We start from the raw sequence: 12611 nt of genomic DNA on the forward strand, positions 1-12611 counted from the left end.
TATCCTCCCACTCCCACCAACTTGTTTTTCACAAACACAGCTATTTTACTGCATTTGCACTATGATGCTGGAGGCTGGCATTTCTCTGCAAATCCTTTGCTAAGACAACAAGAGTGAGCAGCAGAACTCCAATAGTCTTTCCAGACTGCCCTAGCCTCCCAGTTGGGGAGTGCCACATGCTTCAGAAGAAGGTATTAAATACTCCTTGCACATCTAAGTTGTGAAACATGCCATGAAGACTGGGACACCTCTTTTCAAAAGCTCCTCTGGTGCCTGACATACATAGGGGCATTCCTTGCCATTTCCACCCTAGGTAGTCAATTGCAGAACCTACTCTTACAAGGGTCTCATTCAGCACTCCTTGCCCAAGTCACGTACCATCTGTGTATTCCTCGGAGGAAGTGAGTGATAAAAGGCTCTGTATGTCGCTGCTTTCTGAATCTTGGACCTCTTTGTGTACAGGTCTACTGCTAGCCATGCCAGCTACCCAGGAAGAGGTAGCAGCCTGATGCACAAGAACAGTTTCAGAGCGCTGAGAGCCACTGGCTTCACACAGTCCAGAATGTCCAGGGGCTTCATCTTCTCTTTCAAAGCTATTGCAAGCCCCTTGGTCCTGCTGCTGTATCTCTCCGGCTCCGTTCTGCCCAGCTCCCTCCGAGAGCACGATCTGCACTCGGGAGTCCGAGGGTGGAATGCAGTTCCCTGTGCTCCCATACACCGCTTCTTCATAGGATGGCAAGGCCACCTGGACACCATCCACCATAATAGAGACCTGATCTCCAGACACACCTTGGTCTCGCCTCAAAAAAAGAAACAAAGGGGGGGAGAGAGGGGAGTCAAGTTAGCATTTATATTTTTATATATATACGTTACAGAGAACTCCAGTAACCTCCCACAGCAGAACTCTAATGCTCACCATTGACTTATTTAGGGAAGAACAGACAGAAACATGAATGGTGGTTTAACAAGGTCAAGCAAGCATAGCCTTGCAGCCCTACTGTGAATTGCCATAAACATGAGCAGGGGCTGTAATTCACCGTGCCTGATGGATTTAGCCACAAGAGCTGAAAAGGTTACAATGCTTCCCACCTCACCTGCCTCCATAACTAAATCTGACACAGATCATGACTCCAAGCCCTCTGCTGTCACAGCCAGCAGTTAAAAAAAGAGCTCTGACCGCCACCGATTTCAGCTTGTTACACTGCTATATTCTGCAACACCCAGCACTGCCTGTTCTGCCACCTTTGCTGCTGGCCAGATAACCTCTGGTGGGGTGGGGCAGACAGCTCTTAAACTGACACAGTGTGAATCACCTAGGCTCATGAGTCAGAGGCCTGAGATTGAATTTTTCTTTTCCAGTGGTTTGGACTTCTTCAGAAAAGGCCAGACTCCAAAGCCCCACCTCTCAACCTCCCCGCTGCTGGACAGCCATGTCTCTGCTCTTATTTAAGGAGTACTAGTAGCTGGTTCAGAAGAGTCCACAGTGACTTTGTTGACCTCAGCTGGCAGCAGTGTTATGGCTGGGTCTCTTCTCTCATCCACAAACCCAGGCCAGGAGGGTTCTCCTCCCACAGCAGGGAAGGATAGCAGATTTGCAAGTATATCTAATCAGCAGTACTGCCTGAATTCCTGTCTGTAGGATCTCACAGACAGACTGAGGGGGATGGCATATACATATCCAGACACACTGGTAGCTATCCAAGGCTAGAAGAGGCAGGAGACTGATCTATAGGCAGGCTAGTAGGGATCATAACTTTTCACATTCAAAGCCAAGGAAAAAAAGCAAGGAAGCCACTCATCAGATGGCATGTTAGAATGGGGACTGCAGCTGGCTATTGCAGACCACCATTTCAGACTACTGCCAGACCATGGGGCAGAGGTGCCACTGAGGTGATTAAAACAGGAGCAGAGAAGCAAGGAGGTTATATTGCTCCAAAATGAAGGCCTGAACCAAGTACCTTAATGGGTTTCTGCTGCAAAGAAAGAGGATGCCTCTGAGCCCCTCCAAACCCCAGCTATACTTACCTGCTATGATGGAAAGACTTCAGCTTTGGCTGCAGCAAAACAAACAGCACAACTAAGAGCAGAATGAGGGCGACGGAGCTTGCTGTGGAGGCTACTATGGACAGCGTGGGTACTCCAATTGTTGGAGGAGAGTCCTTTTCTACAAAACCAAGAGGAACACAAGGTAAAATGATCCAGTCCCTTAAATCACTGCCATAGAGAAGGAAAAACATCCACATTGCCTGCTCTCAGGAGTTACACTTGGGTGCACATGTGAGGAACCCAAGTTTGCCATACAGTCAAGGCACACCAGCTATTCTTATAGAACACAGTTCAGAGCCCAAGCTGACACCTCTCCATCAGCTGTAAAGGAAACCTAAAATAAAACATGCACATACAAGGGTCCTTTGGAAAAACACAAGGCAAACAGAAAAGCAGCACAAGAAGGCCATGGGAACTGACAGATGGTGGTAAGGGTCATGTTATATATAGATCTGGCTAAGCAAAAGCTGAAAAATGTCCTGATGTCACCAGCAAGGCCAATAATTGTCTAGCACAATAAGCAGGATATTTTAGGCCAAGCAATAGGAAAAGTTCCAAATAATGGGACTTCTTGGCTAATAGAACAGCCTCCCAAAGGAAGGGGTGGAAGTCACCTGGCTGGGTATATTTAAGATGCAGCAAGTATTCAGTTCCTCTCTCACATGAACTTATGCCAGGGAACAGAGATGGAAGGCAGCTGTTGCTTCAGGATGCTGAGTTTTCAGTGTTAGATACATGTGCCCTGTTCACATTACCCCTTCCTACCCTTCCTCAGCTGTGCAGTGTAACTGTACAGGAACCAATTTGGCTTTTACAGGTCCCTTGCAAGACAGAAATAAATTGGGAGTGGAGTGAGAACGGCCTGGAACTGGTATTGCTGAGCACTGCATATCATGCTTAGAATGTACACTAGTCCTTTCACCTCCCTGGTGCAAATAACTATGTGTGTTGCCTCTATCCCTAATTTATGTCTGTGGTAGAGATCTGAAAAACCTCACCTCCCCATCGGCAAAAACTATTGTGCACTTCACATTCAGGACATTCCCATGCATGCAATTCCTCAATCCCTTTTTGCTATATTCAACACATTCTTCGGGAGCACAGGTCTCAAACTGCAGGGGGAATGCAGGACACACATGCAGTTAGGGATGAGGGGAAGAAGAGCATGCAAACAGAAGAAAAAAGCTGGAGGACCACTGTTTTTAAGCCTGCAGACTGAAATCTATGCCCAAAACAGGCATGTAAGCGGGAAAGGCAGTCTGCATTTTCTGCATCTTCTCTTGGGGTCAAACCTATTGGTTTAGTTGTTTTGAATGTGTTCTCCTGAAATTTTTCAGAAGTAGCTTGACCTCTCCCCAGGGAAAAAAAAAACAACCAAAAACCCAAAAAAACCCCAACAACGTCTGGTACATTTTTTCCCAATGGCAAATAGGGTTGAGTAAGGATTCCCATTTTCAGCATTAATCAGGGCACTTTGAGTACACTGACAAGGAAAAGGGAGATCCATTTTCAGCATCAGTACACAATGCTGTAAAACTGCTCACTACCCAGGCTACGCTCCAGCACATTCACTGTCTCATATTCCAACAGGATGCTCACTAACTCATACAATAAACTCTCAAAAGGCTATGGGGCTGACAGGCTCAGAGCTACACAAAACAGCTGATAACTGCTAGGGATTTCATGTACTCTATATGGAGCAGGTGGGATCTTACCCATTACCAATCATTTTAAGACCTACTGTCTTTCTCTCTACAGTCTCCCACCTCCTCCTCCTCCTTTTAGCCCTGTGAAAGAGACATGCTAGTTAAACCTCAGCCGTCTCTGACCCTGACCAGTTGTTTCAAAGTCCATGCTGTGAAAGCAATACCTTTTTCAGTGGGCCAGACTTTTAAGGCTCCATATTTTTGATAAGGCCACTAATCCTTCAGAATGCTAAAGAAATTTGAGGGGTTTCTGCTCATCACAACACAATCCCTTCAACTCTGATATAGACCAAGTGCCACCATGCAGGAATGCCACCCAGGGAACACTATCTGCAATAGCACAGCTTTGTTCTCCAGCCTGGGTGCAGCAAGGGGAAGATCGACCACTGTGTAAAGGAAGCTTATGCTGAATTTGAAAAGCCTCTTCAGGATCTAGTTGCTGCCAGGTAAACTCCCAGTTCCCTTCCTTACACATCATAGGAAAGGGCTATTGGAGCAGCTATGACAGAGACACTGAGAAGACAGTGTCTTTGAGACAGGACAGGACGTTCCAGAGATCATAGGTATGCAGTGAGCTCCATAAAGAGCTTGAAGAAAGTGCTTTTCTGTTTCCTTCCAATTAAGCTAACACATTTCGCTTTATGGATAACGAGACTTAATTCTGGAGTGTACATCTCACTGATAACTGAGCAGCAAGACTCTATCAATAAGCCAAACTTGAAGAGGGGAGGGAGTTCTCCCTTTATACAGTATGCATACTTTTAAAACCAGAAGAGCCGTAGGCAAACTAAGAGCTGTATTATGAACATCTTCCTGCAAACTTTTCTTTACTTTCCCGCTTTGATGGAGAAATTCCTGTTTAGCTGGGAGAGAGCCACAAAACAAAAGCTGTCCACTTCCATGTGGACAGAAGCAGAAATCATTTGTCAGCAGTGTTCTTTCCTGCCAGTACAGTGAAAAGCAGCACCATTGAGCTCTTTGCACAGGAGGCCAACAGTTACTTAAGCTGTTCACAAGGAAGATCAGCTCTACATACTCACACACACATGCACACATGTGGACAGATAGGTACACCACTGAGGGAGATGTACTATCAAACCCATCCGAAGCAAAACCAGACAGCATAGAAAATGCTTCAATTAGGGCCTCCCCCATTTCCGGGATGAGAAATTTTTGACACTGTCAAAATAAGAGGCTCCACATAAGTAACAAGTTGCCTCCTTTATACTCCTTTCCATGGGTTGTCTCCTTGTGTGAGGGACTCTCAGCCTGCATCTGATGGGCTGCTACAGAAGAGACGTCTTTATTAAAGAGCTGTGACTGTGAGCCGCATTTATGAAATTGCTGGAGCAATGAGAGGCAGCTGTATAGACTTCCTCAGCATCACACTGACTCAGTGTTTAAGGATAATCTCAAAAGCCAGTGTAAGGGCAATTCTGACTGTCCCACTGAAGTCAGGGAGCACTCACCCGGGCTGAGCCTGCAGCTGACTTCCATGGCTGGGTTCCACTCTCCATTCTTGCAGGTCAAGTATTTATAATCTCCTTTCAGCATGTAGCCTTCGACACACAGATACTCTATAACACTGCCTGAAGTCAGAGGGTTGTTGCAGGGGCTAGGGTGGCATTTATAGCCTCCATTCTCAGGCTGTGGTGGCTGGGGACAATCTGGAAAAAAAAGAAAGCATCATGGAGGATATCTCAGAGGAAGACATCTGTTGCACAATAGATACGGCACATAGGCAGACTTCCACCTACGAACACCCACTAAATTAAGAAACTACCAAAACCGAGAAGAAAGACTGTTACACAATGGCAGAGAACACTGTTCAGTTTCACTTCTGATGTGTCTTCTGCGATTGCTAAATACTGCTTGTTATCCCAGTAGTAAAATCTAGCTGGCAGGCATCAAACTGGTGATATTTTTGAACAGTGACACAACAGAGATTCCACATGAGAGGGGCCCGGAAAATCCTTGGTGCTATCTTTTCCCCACAGCTGTTTCACTAGAGACTGGAGGGAACCTAACAACTAGGCTTTCCTATTAGCCTGACACAGAAAAAACATGAGACCTCCTACAGAAACTAATGAAGAATGCAAACACCCCACTGTACTATGGGTACAATGTCAAGGTACAGAGATGCCCCATAAGGCACCCTGGAAGCCTCTAAGAGCACACTGATTTTAGCTATTTTGCATAGATATACCATCAACACTATGGGGAACAGAGCTTTGCTGCAGTAGGACCAAATATTCTAGCCTATTTTCAAAAAGGAATTAGTTATATTACAAAGACATTTCTAAAAAACCCTCTGTTTACCTATGTGAAGTCTGGAGTGCTGCAGGCACTTTACATTTCTCTTTGCATCTCCCCTATCCTGACTAACAGGTATAGACACAGCACGTGCCAGAAATTTTCTTGTAGAATTTTCAATAGCCATTCAAATAAAAACAACAAACCATGAATGAGGAAACTGCACTGAAAACAGAATATTTGTACTGCTTAGAATTTTCTCTCCTCTAGCAGGTCACAGTGACCCTACAGATCAGCCCCAACACCTCCCACTGATGCTACTTATCTACCTGGCTGAAAAAAGAGAAATACAGATTTTTTTTCCCTTTAAATCCACATCAGCTTCCCAAACTTCACAAAAGAAAATACATCAGAGATCCCTCTTGAGATATTTTGGGGCATGGAAAACCAGCCAACCCACCCACCCTGCTCCATCACAGCATGGTGATCCAGGCCTGCCCTTAAACCCTGGAGCATGCATTCCCACCTTCTGCCTCTAAGTGTCCCACTTACTGTGGGACAAACAGCGAGAAACAGCTGGGCAAAGTTCAAGTGACTGGATTTTGGGCAAGATTTGAGAAGCAAAAGAAAACTTCAGAGATTCATTCTAGTGTGGAAAAATCTGCCACATTGCTGCAGTGCAAGTGACCCTTGAACCTGATCACATGTGTGAATGCATCATAGGTATTGCCTTGTAAATACCAGTAAACCCTGAGATGAAGTGCTGAGCGAAGCCAAAAACCCTCTGGTGTGAGTTCTGCCAGCTTTATAACTGCAATTCAATTTACTTCTTGAGAGAAGGTTAACAGGGGTCTAAGCAGCAGCTTTTCAATAAGACTTTGTTCTTGAGGAGATTTATTCTTAAATAAGCTTCAGAGAAGCCACTGTCCCATGCCTCATGAGTATTAACTGTTGCCTCTTCTGTGTTTCTTTAGTTTTCCTTTCTGCAATAATTTCCCATTTTGTAACCAATGTTTTAACCCTTCACCTTTTGAGGCTAAAACTTGCTTTTGCTTTAAGCCTGTCCAACACTTAGGGTCAGCTGGGATCAGCTGAAGCAACAGACTCATGACACACTTCACATTCAGGCACATAGACACATGCCCTGCTTCACCTGCAGCCCAGGAGAGAGCTTTCTTGCTAAACTGCAAGGACCCACTTGAGCACCAGAAATATTCTCAGCAGTTTAACACACACCCCTCCAGGCAACGGTAGAGAGCTGTGGGGAAAAGCTACTGTTACCACAGCAGCTGCCAAAACTCAGGAGCAGAGGACAACTTCCCTAACACCACAGGAGGTACCTGGAATTGCTTAGGCGCCACACACAGTATCTTTCTGCTGACTGCAGCAAAAAGAGCTCGTTCCCTCTGTTTCCCCTTCTCCTGAGCTGTACTCACATGTGGCCATTGCACCAGGAACCCTTTTGGACCAGGCAGCAGCTCACTGTTTGGTTCCCCTTCTATCATAAAGTACCACCTACACTGACAAGGTTTGAGTTATGTGAAAAAATCAGCTAGCCAACAAGAAACAAGCACTCATTTACACTGCATTAGTGCTCTCAAAGCCTTGGAAATACCACTGCATCAGTGACCTACAGAACCCTGACTTGGCCTCCTCACGCAAGGGCTTCAGGAGGAGATGCACAGCTACGCAACTGCAGATTGGTTTCCTTGTCACCTCCACAGGCCACTTGGCAAAAGAAGAGAAGCAGCTGATAAGTGTGTTCAGTCAGTTGTCCCTGACTTGTCCTCTTCACACAGGGAAGAGATTGCAGAATTAGTCACATCCTCTTTTTTATCCCACCTCCTTAGGTCATTTGACATCACAGCATCCAAGAACATCACAAGTATTTTAAAATGTCACCTTCACCGTGACAGAAAAACCCTGTTTATGTGTTGGGGAAATAGATGAAAAAAGATCTGGATCAGGCAGCCAGAACGTCAATACCCTCCACCCTCAACCTGACTGAGCATCTCTGAGCAACCCCAGCTCCCCTGGAAGACCCCCTGAACTATCCTTTGCAAGGTAGCCTCAGGGGAACAGAGCATCTCAGGGCCTGCAGCTTTGGAGAGAGCTACTAGACAGTGCTCATGGCTTTAAAGATTGCTGGAGGTGGCCCAGGCAAGGGTTGGGTGGGTAAGATTATGGACTGGTGGTGCCTGAAAAACTGAGGAAGTCAAACACCCCCGCTCCCTGGTGGACCAGCTCCCTTTCCCTGGCATCTCTGACAGAGCTCAGCACCTCTGCGAACCAGGGCCCAACCCAGAGTAACACAGGCACCCAGAAAGCTTGTGTCCTGGTTTCAGCTGGGATAGAGTTAAGTTTCTTTCTAGTAGTTGGTATAGTGCTATGTTTTGGGTTCAGTATGAAAATAATGCTTTCAGTTGTTGCTATCAACATCAGCATGTTAAGTAGTGTTTAGACTAAGTCAAAGATTTTTCAGCTTCTCATGGCCAGCCAGCAAGAAGGGTGGAGGGGCACAAGAAGCTGGCACAGGACACAGCCAGGGCAGCTGACCCAAACTGGCCAAAGGAATATTCTATACCATATCATGTCATGCCCAGTATATAAACTGGGGGGTGTTGGCAGATCGCTGCTCAGGAACTAACTGGGCAGTAGTGAGTGGTGAGCAATTGCATTGTGCATCACTTGTTTTGTATATTCCAATTCTTTTATTATTATTGTCATTTTATTATTATTATTATAATCATTATTATTTTCTTCCTTTCTGTCCTATCAAACTGTCTTTATCTTAACCCACTAGTTTTTGGTTTTTTTTCCCCTGATTCTCTCCCCATCCCACTGGGTGGGGGGAAGGGAGCGAGCAGCTGTGTGGTGTGTTGCTGGCTGGGGTTAAACCACAGCAGCTTGGGACAGACAATGCAGCCTTCCACTACAGCGACCTGTTCCTAAATTTTCAGTACTTCAGCTTTCGCATGCTCCATAAAGGGTTTCTTCAATTGCCTCCATATGTGTGCTCTGAACTGGGGCTAACAGAAGAAAAAGTGGATTTTGATTCTCCACAACCCTTTATCTCACCAAACAGCAGCAAAGCTTATGCCCCAGGTTTGCAGCACCAATATACCCACAGCCATACAGAACCAGGCAGAGTGGCCCGTTTAACACTTTTGACAGAATAAACCACTGACACACCAGGGGTGAAAAGAGCTGGGTGCCAGCTGCTGCCAGAATGCGTGTCCAGAGCAGCCCGCTCCTGGCTACACTTTGTAGCCAGAAGGTGCAGATGGATGGGAATAGCTGCCTGCATGAACAGTTTATTAGCACTCCAGAGCGTGGCTGTGCCATGATGGTTTGGTACTGGGTTTGGGAGCAGGGAGCAGCCTGACCCAGCTTGCCTTCCAGCTCACACTTCCCAAGTGGGCTGCTTGCGTTTAACCCTTGGCATGCTGCTGTGTGGCACAGTCCCAGGCTACAGCATTGCTGTTTGGATATTACTTTGGCACACTGATGCTTTTTGAGGCACATGAACTAAACCATGCAGGAGGGTTTTTCAGTACTTCAGCCCCAATTAAAGCTGGATAGATTTCAACAGACACTGCAAAACCATGACCCCCAGATTTACTCCTTCTAAGCTTCAAAGGTGTGTGGCACAAAGTGGGTACACTGAAGCTTTCCAAAAGGTTACAAAAATGCCTTTAAATTTGTGGGACACGAAGTACATATATTGTAACAATCAACCCCCTTACCAATAGCATTAGCCTAGACTCACAATGGCACTGGGTTATATTTGAAATACAAAGAAACATGCAGGAATTTCATCAACTCCCTCCCTGAAACACGTGTTCTTGGAAGCGTCCCAGAGCTTATGAGACATCTTAAAACAAATGTTCACGCCAGGCAGGGAAGAGAAAGAGAGCCAAGTTACAGAAGTTATCAACTTCCTAGTGGGTTACTGACATCCTAGGCTTGCAAAGCTATTCCCAGCATCTTGATTCATCAAGCTTTGAGGATGCACAGAAACAGTAGTTTTGAACATTGCAGCACTGTGTGCGAAGGGGGCAGAGCTCCACTCCCAAAGGCCCCATTTCTAAGAGGTACTGAAATTTATTACATCTCCCGAGCGAGCTGGTTCTCTGCCTGCATACATTGCTGGAAAACAGGAAGGAGATAACAACTGACGAGAAGTCCAAACATTTTGAACATCACTGAACTCTATTCAGAGGTAAAGAAACAGTCACTTCCAGATTGACAGGCAGAAATAAAGTTATACACTGGAGTTTCTGAAAATGCCATTCCAAAATACTAGGTATTTAATATATAGACAATTTTTCATACACAAATGAAAAATACTAAGCCAGTATGCACCTCCACCCAGTTTCCCATCAAACCATCTGTAAGTACCATATTTTTCTGTGTGTAGATCACATGAGAAAATACTGCCCTCCTTCAAGGAGGCTTAACTGCTTTTATGTTCTTTGAATAGCTGTTACCAACTTGACAATAAGCAGCACAATACTAAGGAACCTCTTTTTTGTTGCAACCATAGTGTCATCACATTGTACCTTCACCAGCTCCCTTTCCCATGGCTCCGCCGGTAGTAGCAAGCTCCACTTGCTTCATTCTTCTACCAAACTCACAGACAGCTGTGAGGGGTTGGAACACGGCTTCTTTCAGAGACAGTAAGAGATGTCAGTTGGCCAAACTGATTAACTTAATAACCAAATAACCAAAGGATGAAGTGGATCTTCCATGTCCTGGCTGAGCTGAAGCTAAGCTGTAGTCCTGAACGTCAACCTGATGCAAAGCTACAAAGCATTTCTAACATAATGCAAAAATGACACAAAACCAAACCATGGTCACATATAATACCACAGATGGGAGTATGCATTATTTTGTGTGCTGACATAAAAGTGAGGGTTTTACGTACTCAGAACATAAACCACAGGAACACAGTTGAGCCTTGATCTCTGAGTGAATTTCACAGATAAGCAGAATATTTCCAAAGCTCAAGCAGGATGAGCCTGTTGTGGCAAGGACTAAGTACAGTACAGTCCACTTACACATACAATGTAAGATTAAAACATACTTCAATCTGACTGGATAATTGCCACAGAATTATAAAAACTCCCCAGTAATGACCTTCTTTGCGCAAGCACAACACCATACAAGAGATGACTGAAAGGCACCTCTCTACAGTCACGTTTACTTGGCACTGCATGTTTCTTTTTTCAACTAGTAGGACTCCCAGATCCTAGCAGGGGTCTTACACCCCTTTTTTCTGCACCAAGCACCTGCATTGTATTTCAGTCACTCACCTCTTTTGCTGGGCAGTCTGACTACACAGAGATGAAAACCAAATCCTCCTTAACTGAATGTATTCTTAGAAGAAAAAAAAAGCCCCAGAACAAGACAACTACTAATCATCATTTGCTAGAGTGTGTAACTAGGTTTGTAACTGAGGGAGAACAAACCACTGCATTGCTCACCTTACATGGGTGGACAGATGGGTATAACATAGCTTAACAAATGGATGTTTTGCACTGAACATCCAGTAACGTTTCTTCTACTTCTCTCCAGCAAGGCACTAAAGCTAGGATGGGAACAGTTTTGACAAATTAAAGTTGCTGTTTATATGAGTCAGGCCCAAATCCCAGCAACTTCAAGAGGAAGCTGGGCTGAGCCTCAGGTAAATTCCTCACTGACTACACAAGTGCTCTAGCGTGTTTGACCATCCTCAGAGCAGTGTCGGAGGAATCTTACATGTCAGTGCTGAAGCATTTTGGAAGCGATCTGGGTAGACAACAACTGCTCTGCTGGATTCCCTGAATGCGTGCCCTGTTTGGATATGTTAACACCTCCTGGCCTTTCAGATGTACCACAACTTTTGTGGGGTGTGAAGACTGGAAATGGAAGATCCTAAGCTCAGTACTTCTCTTTTCTCATCTACATGATTTATGCCATTTAACCAGTATTATCAGGACTCGCAGAGGAAAACATCCTACAAACAAAACCACCCTCCTGATCTAACAAGACGAACATTCCCCTGGCTAGTCTGGTTAAACCTGTCATGATTGTCTCACACCAGCATGTCCTGCCTGGCAAGCAAACATCTTTGTGAAGCGGAACACATAAGCACCCATCTTGTGCTACCTTGACTCCCCTACAGTAGGATTTTTGTGGAGCAGCTTAAAGAAGGTTGTCTTGCCTCAAAGTATATCTTTGTCTCTCTTTTCATATCTCCTGTCACACAGCAAGGTTCCCTCCTGGTTGCAGTCACTGCCTTTGCCTATTCACTCTCTTCCAAGTTGTGCTCCAGCACATTGCACAGTAGCAAGGAGTACTTCCCTGTCCAAGTCTCCAGTTCTCCAAAACACCTCCACCTTTATTCTCTCAGCCAGGACTTGCCACTAGCCATAGAAACAGCACATCTAGAAAATCATCCAAAATAAACACAAGATATCCACATCTTCCAGTTACTTGTCCCTGCTATAGAGGCTTCTGATTTTCGGCTTGGATAATTCATGCGTACATCACTTCAGTACAACAGAGGAAACTGCAAAAGCTATTACTAACTTCTGGCAAGGACCTTCAAAAAGCCCAAACTCT

The 12611-nt window shown here is 45.2% G+C and overlaps 1 protein-coding gene across 2 annotated transcripts in view; it reads right to left on the minus strand.

Moving 5' to 3' along the window:
• Window positions 1-12611, minus strand: part of KIAA0247 (KIAA0247 ortholog) — an 86427-nt gene that overhangs the window by 5145 nt on the left and 68671 nt on the right. For both annotated transcript variants that reach the window (XM_010574157.1, XM_010574156.1), the window contains 3 exons: window positions 5222-5419; window positions 2026-2164; window positions 379-800 (listed from right to left, as the gene is read on the minus strand). In XM_010574157.1, coding sequence (XP_010572459.1) covers window positions 379-800; window positions 2026-2164; window positions 5222-5419 — 759 coding nt within the window. The remainder of the gene's footprint in view (window positions 1-378; window positions 801-2025; window positions 2165-5221; window positions 5420-12611) is intronic.

Source organism: Haliaeetus leucocephalus, unplaced genomic scaffold (assembly GCF_000737465.1).
Source record: "Haliaeetus leucocephalus isolate CR32 unplaced genomic scaffold, Haliaeetus_leucocephalus-4.0 Scaffold417, whole genome shotgun sequence".
In the NCBI taxonomy this organism is placed as follows: Eukaryota; Metazoa; Chordata; class Aves; order Accipitriformes; family Accipitridae; genus Haliaeetus; species Haliaeetus leucocephalus.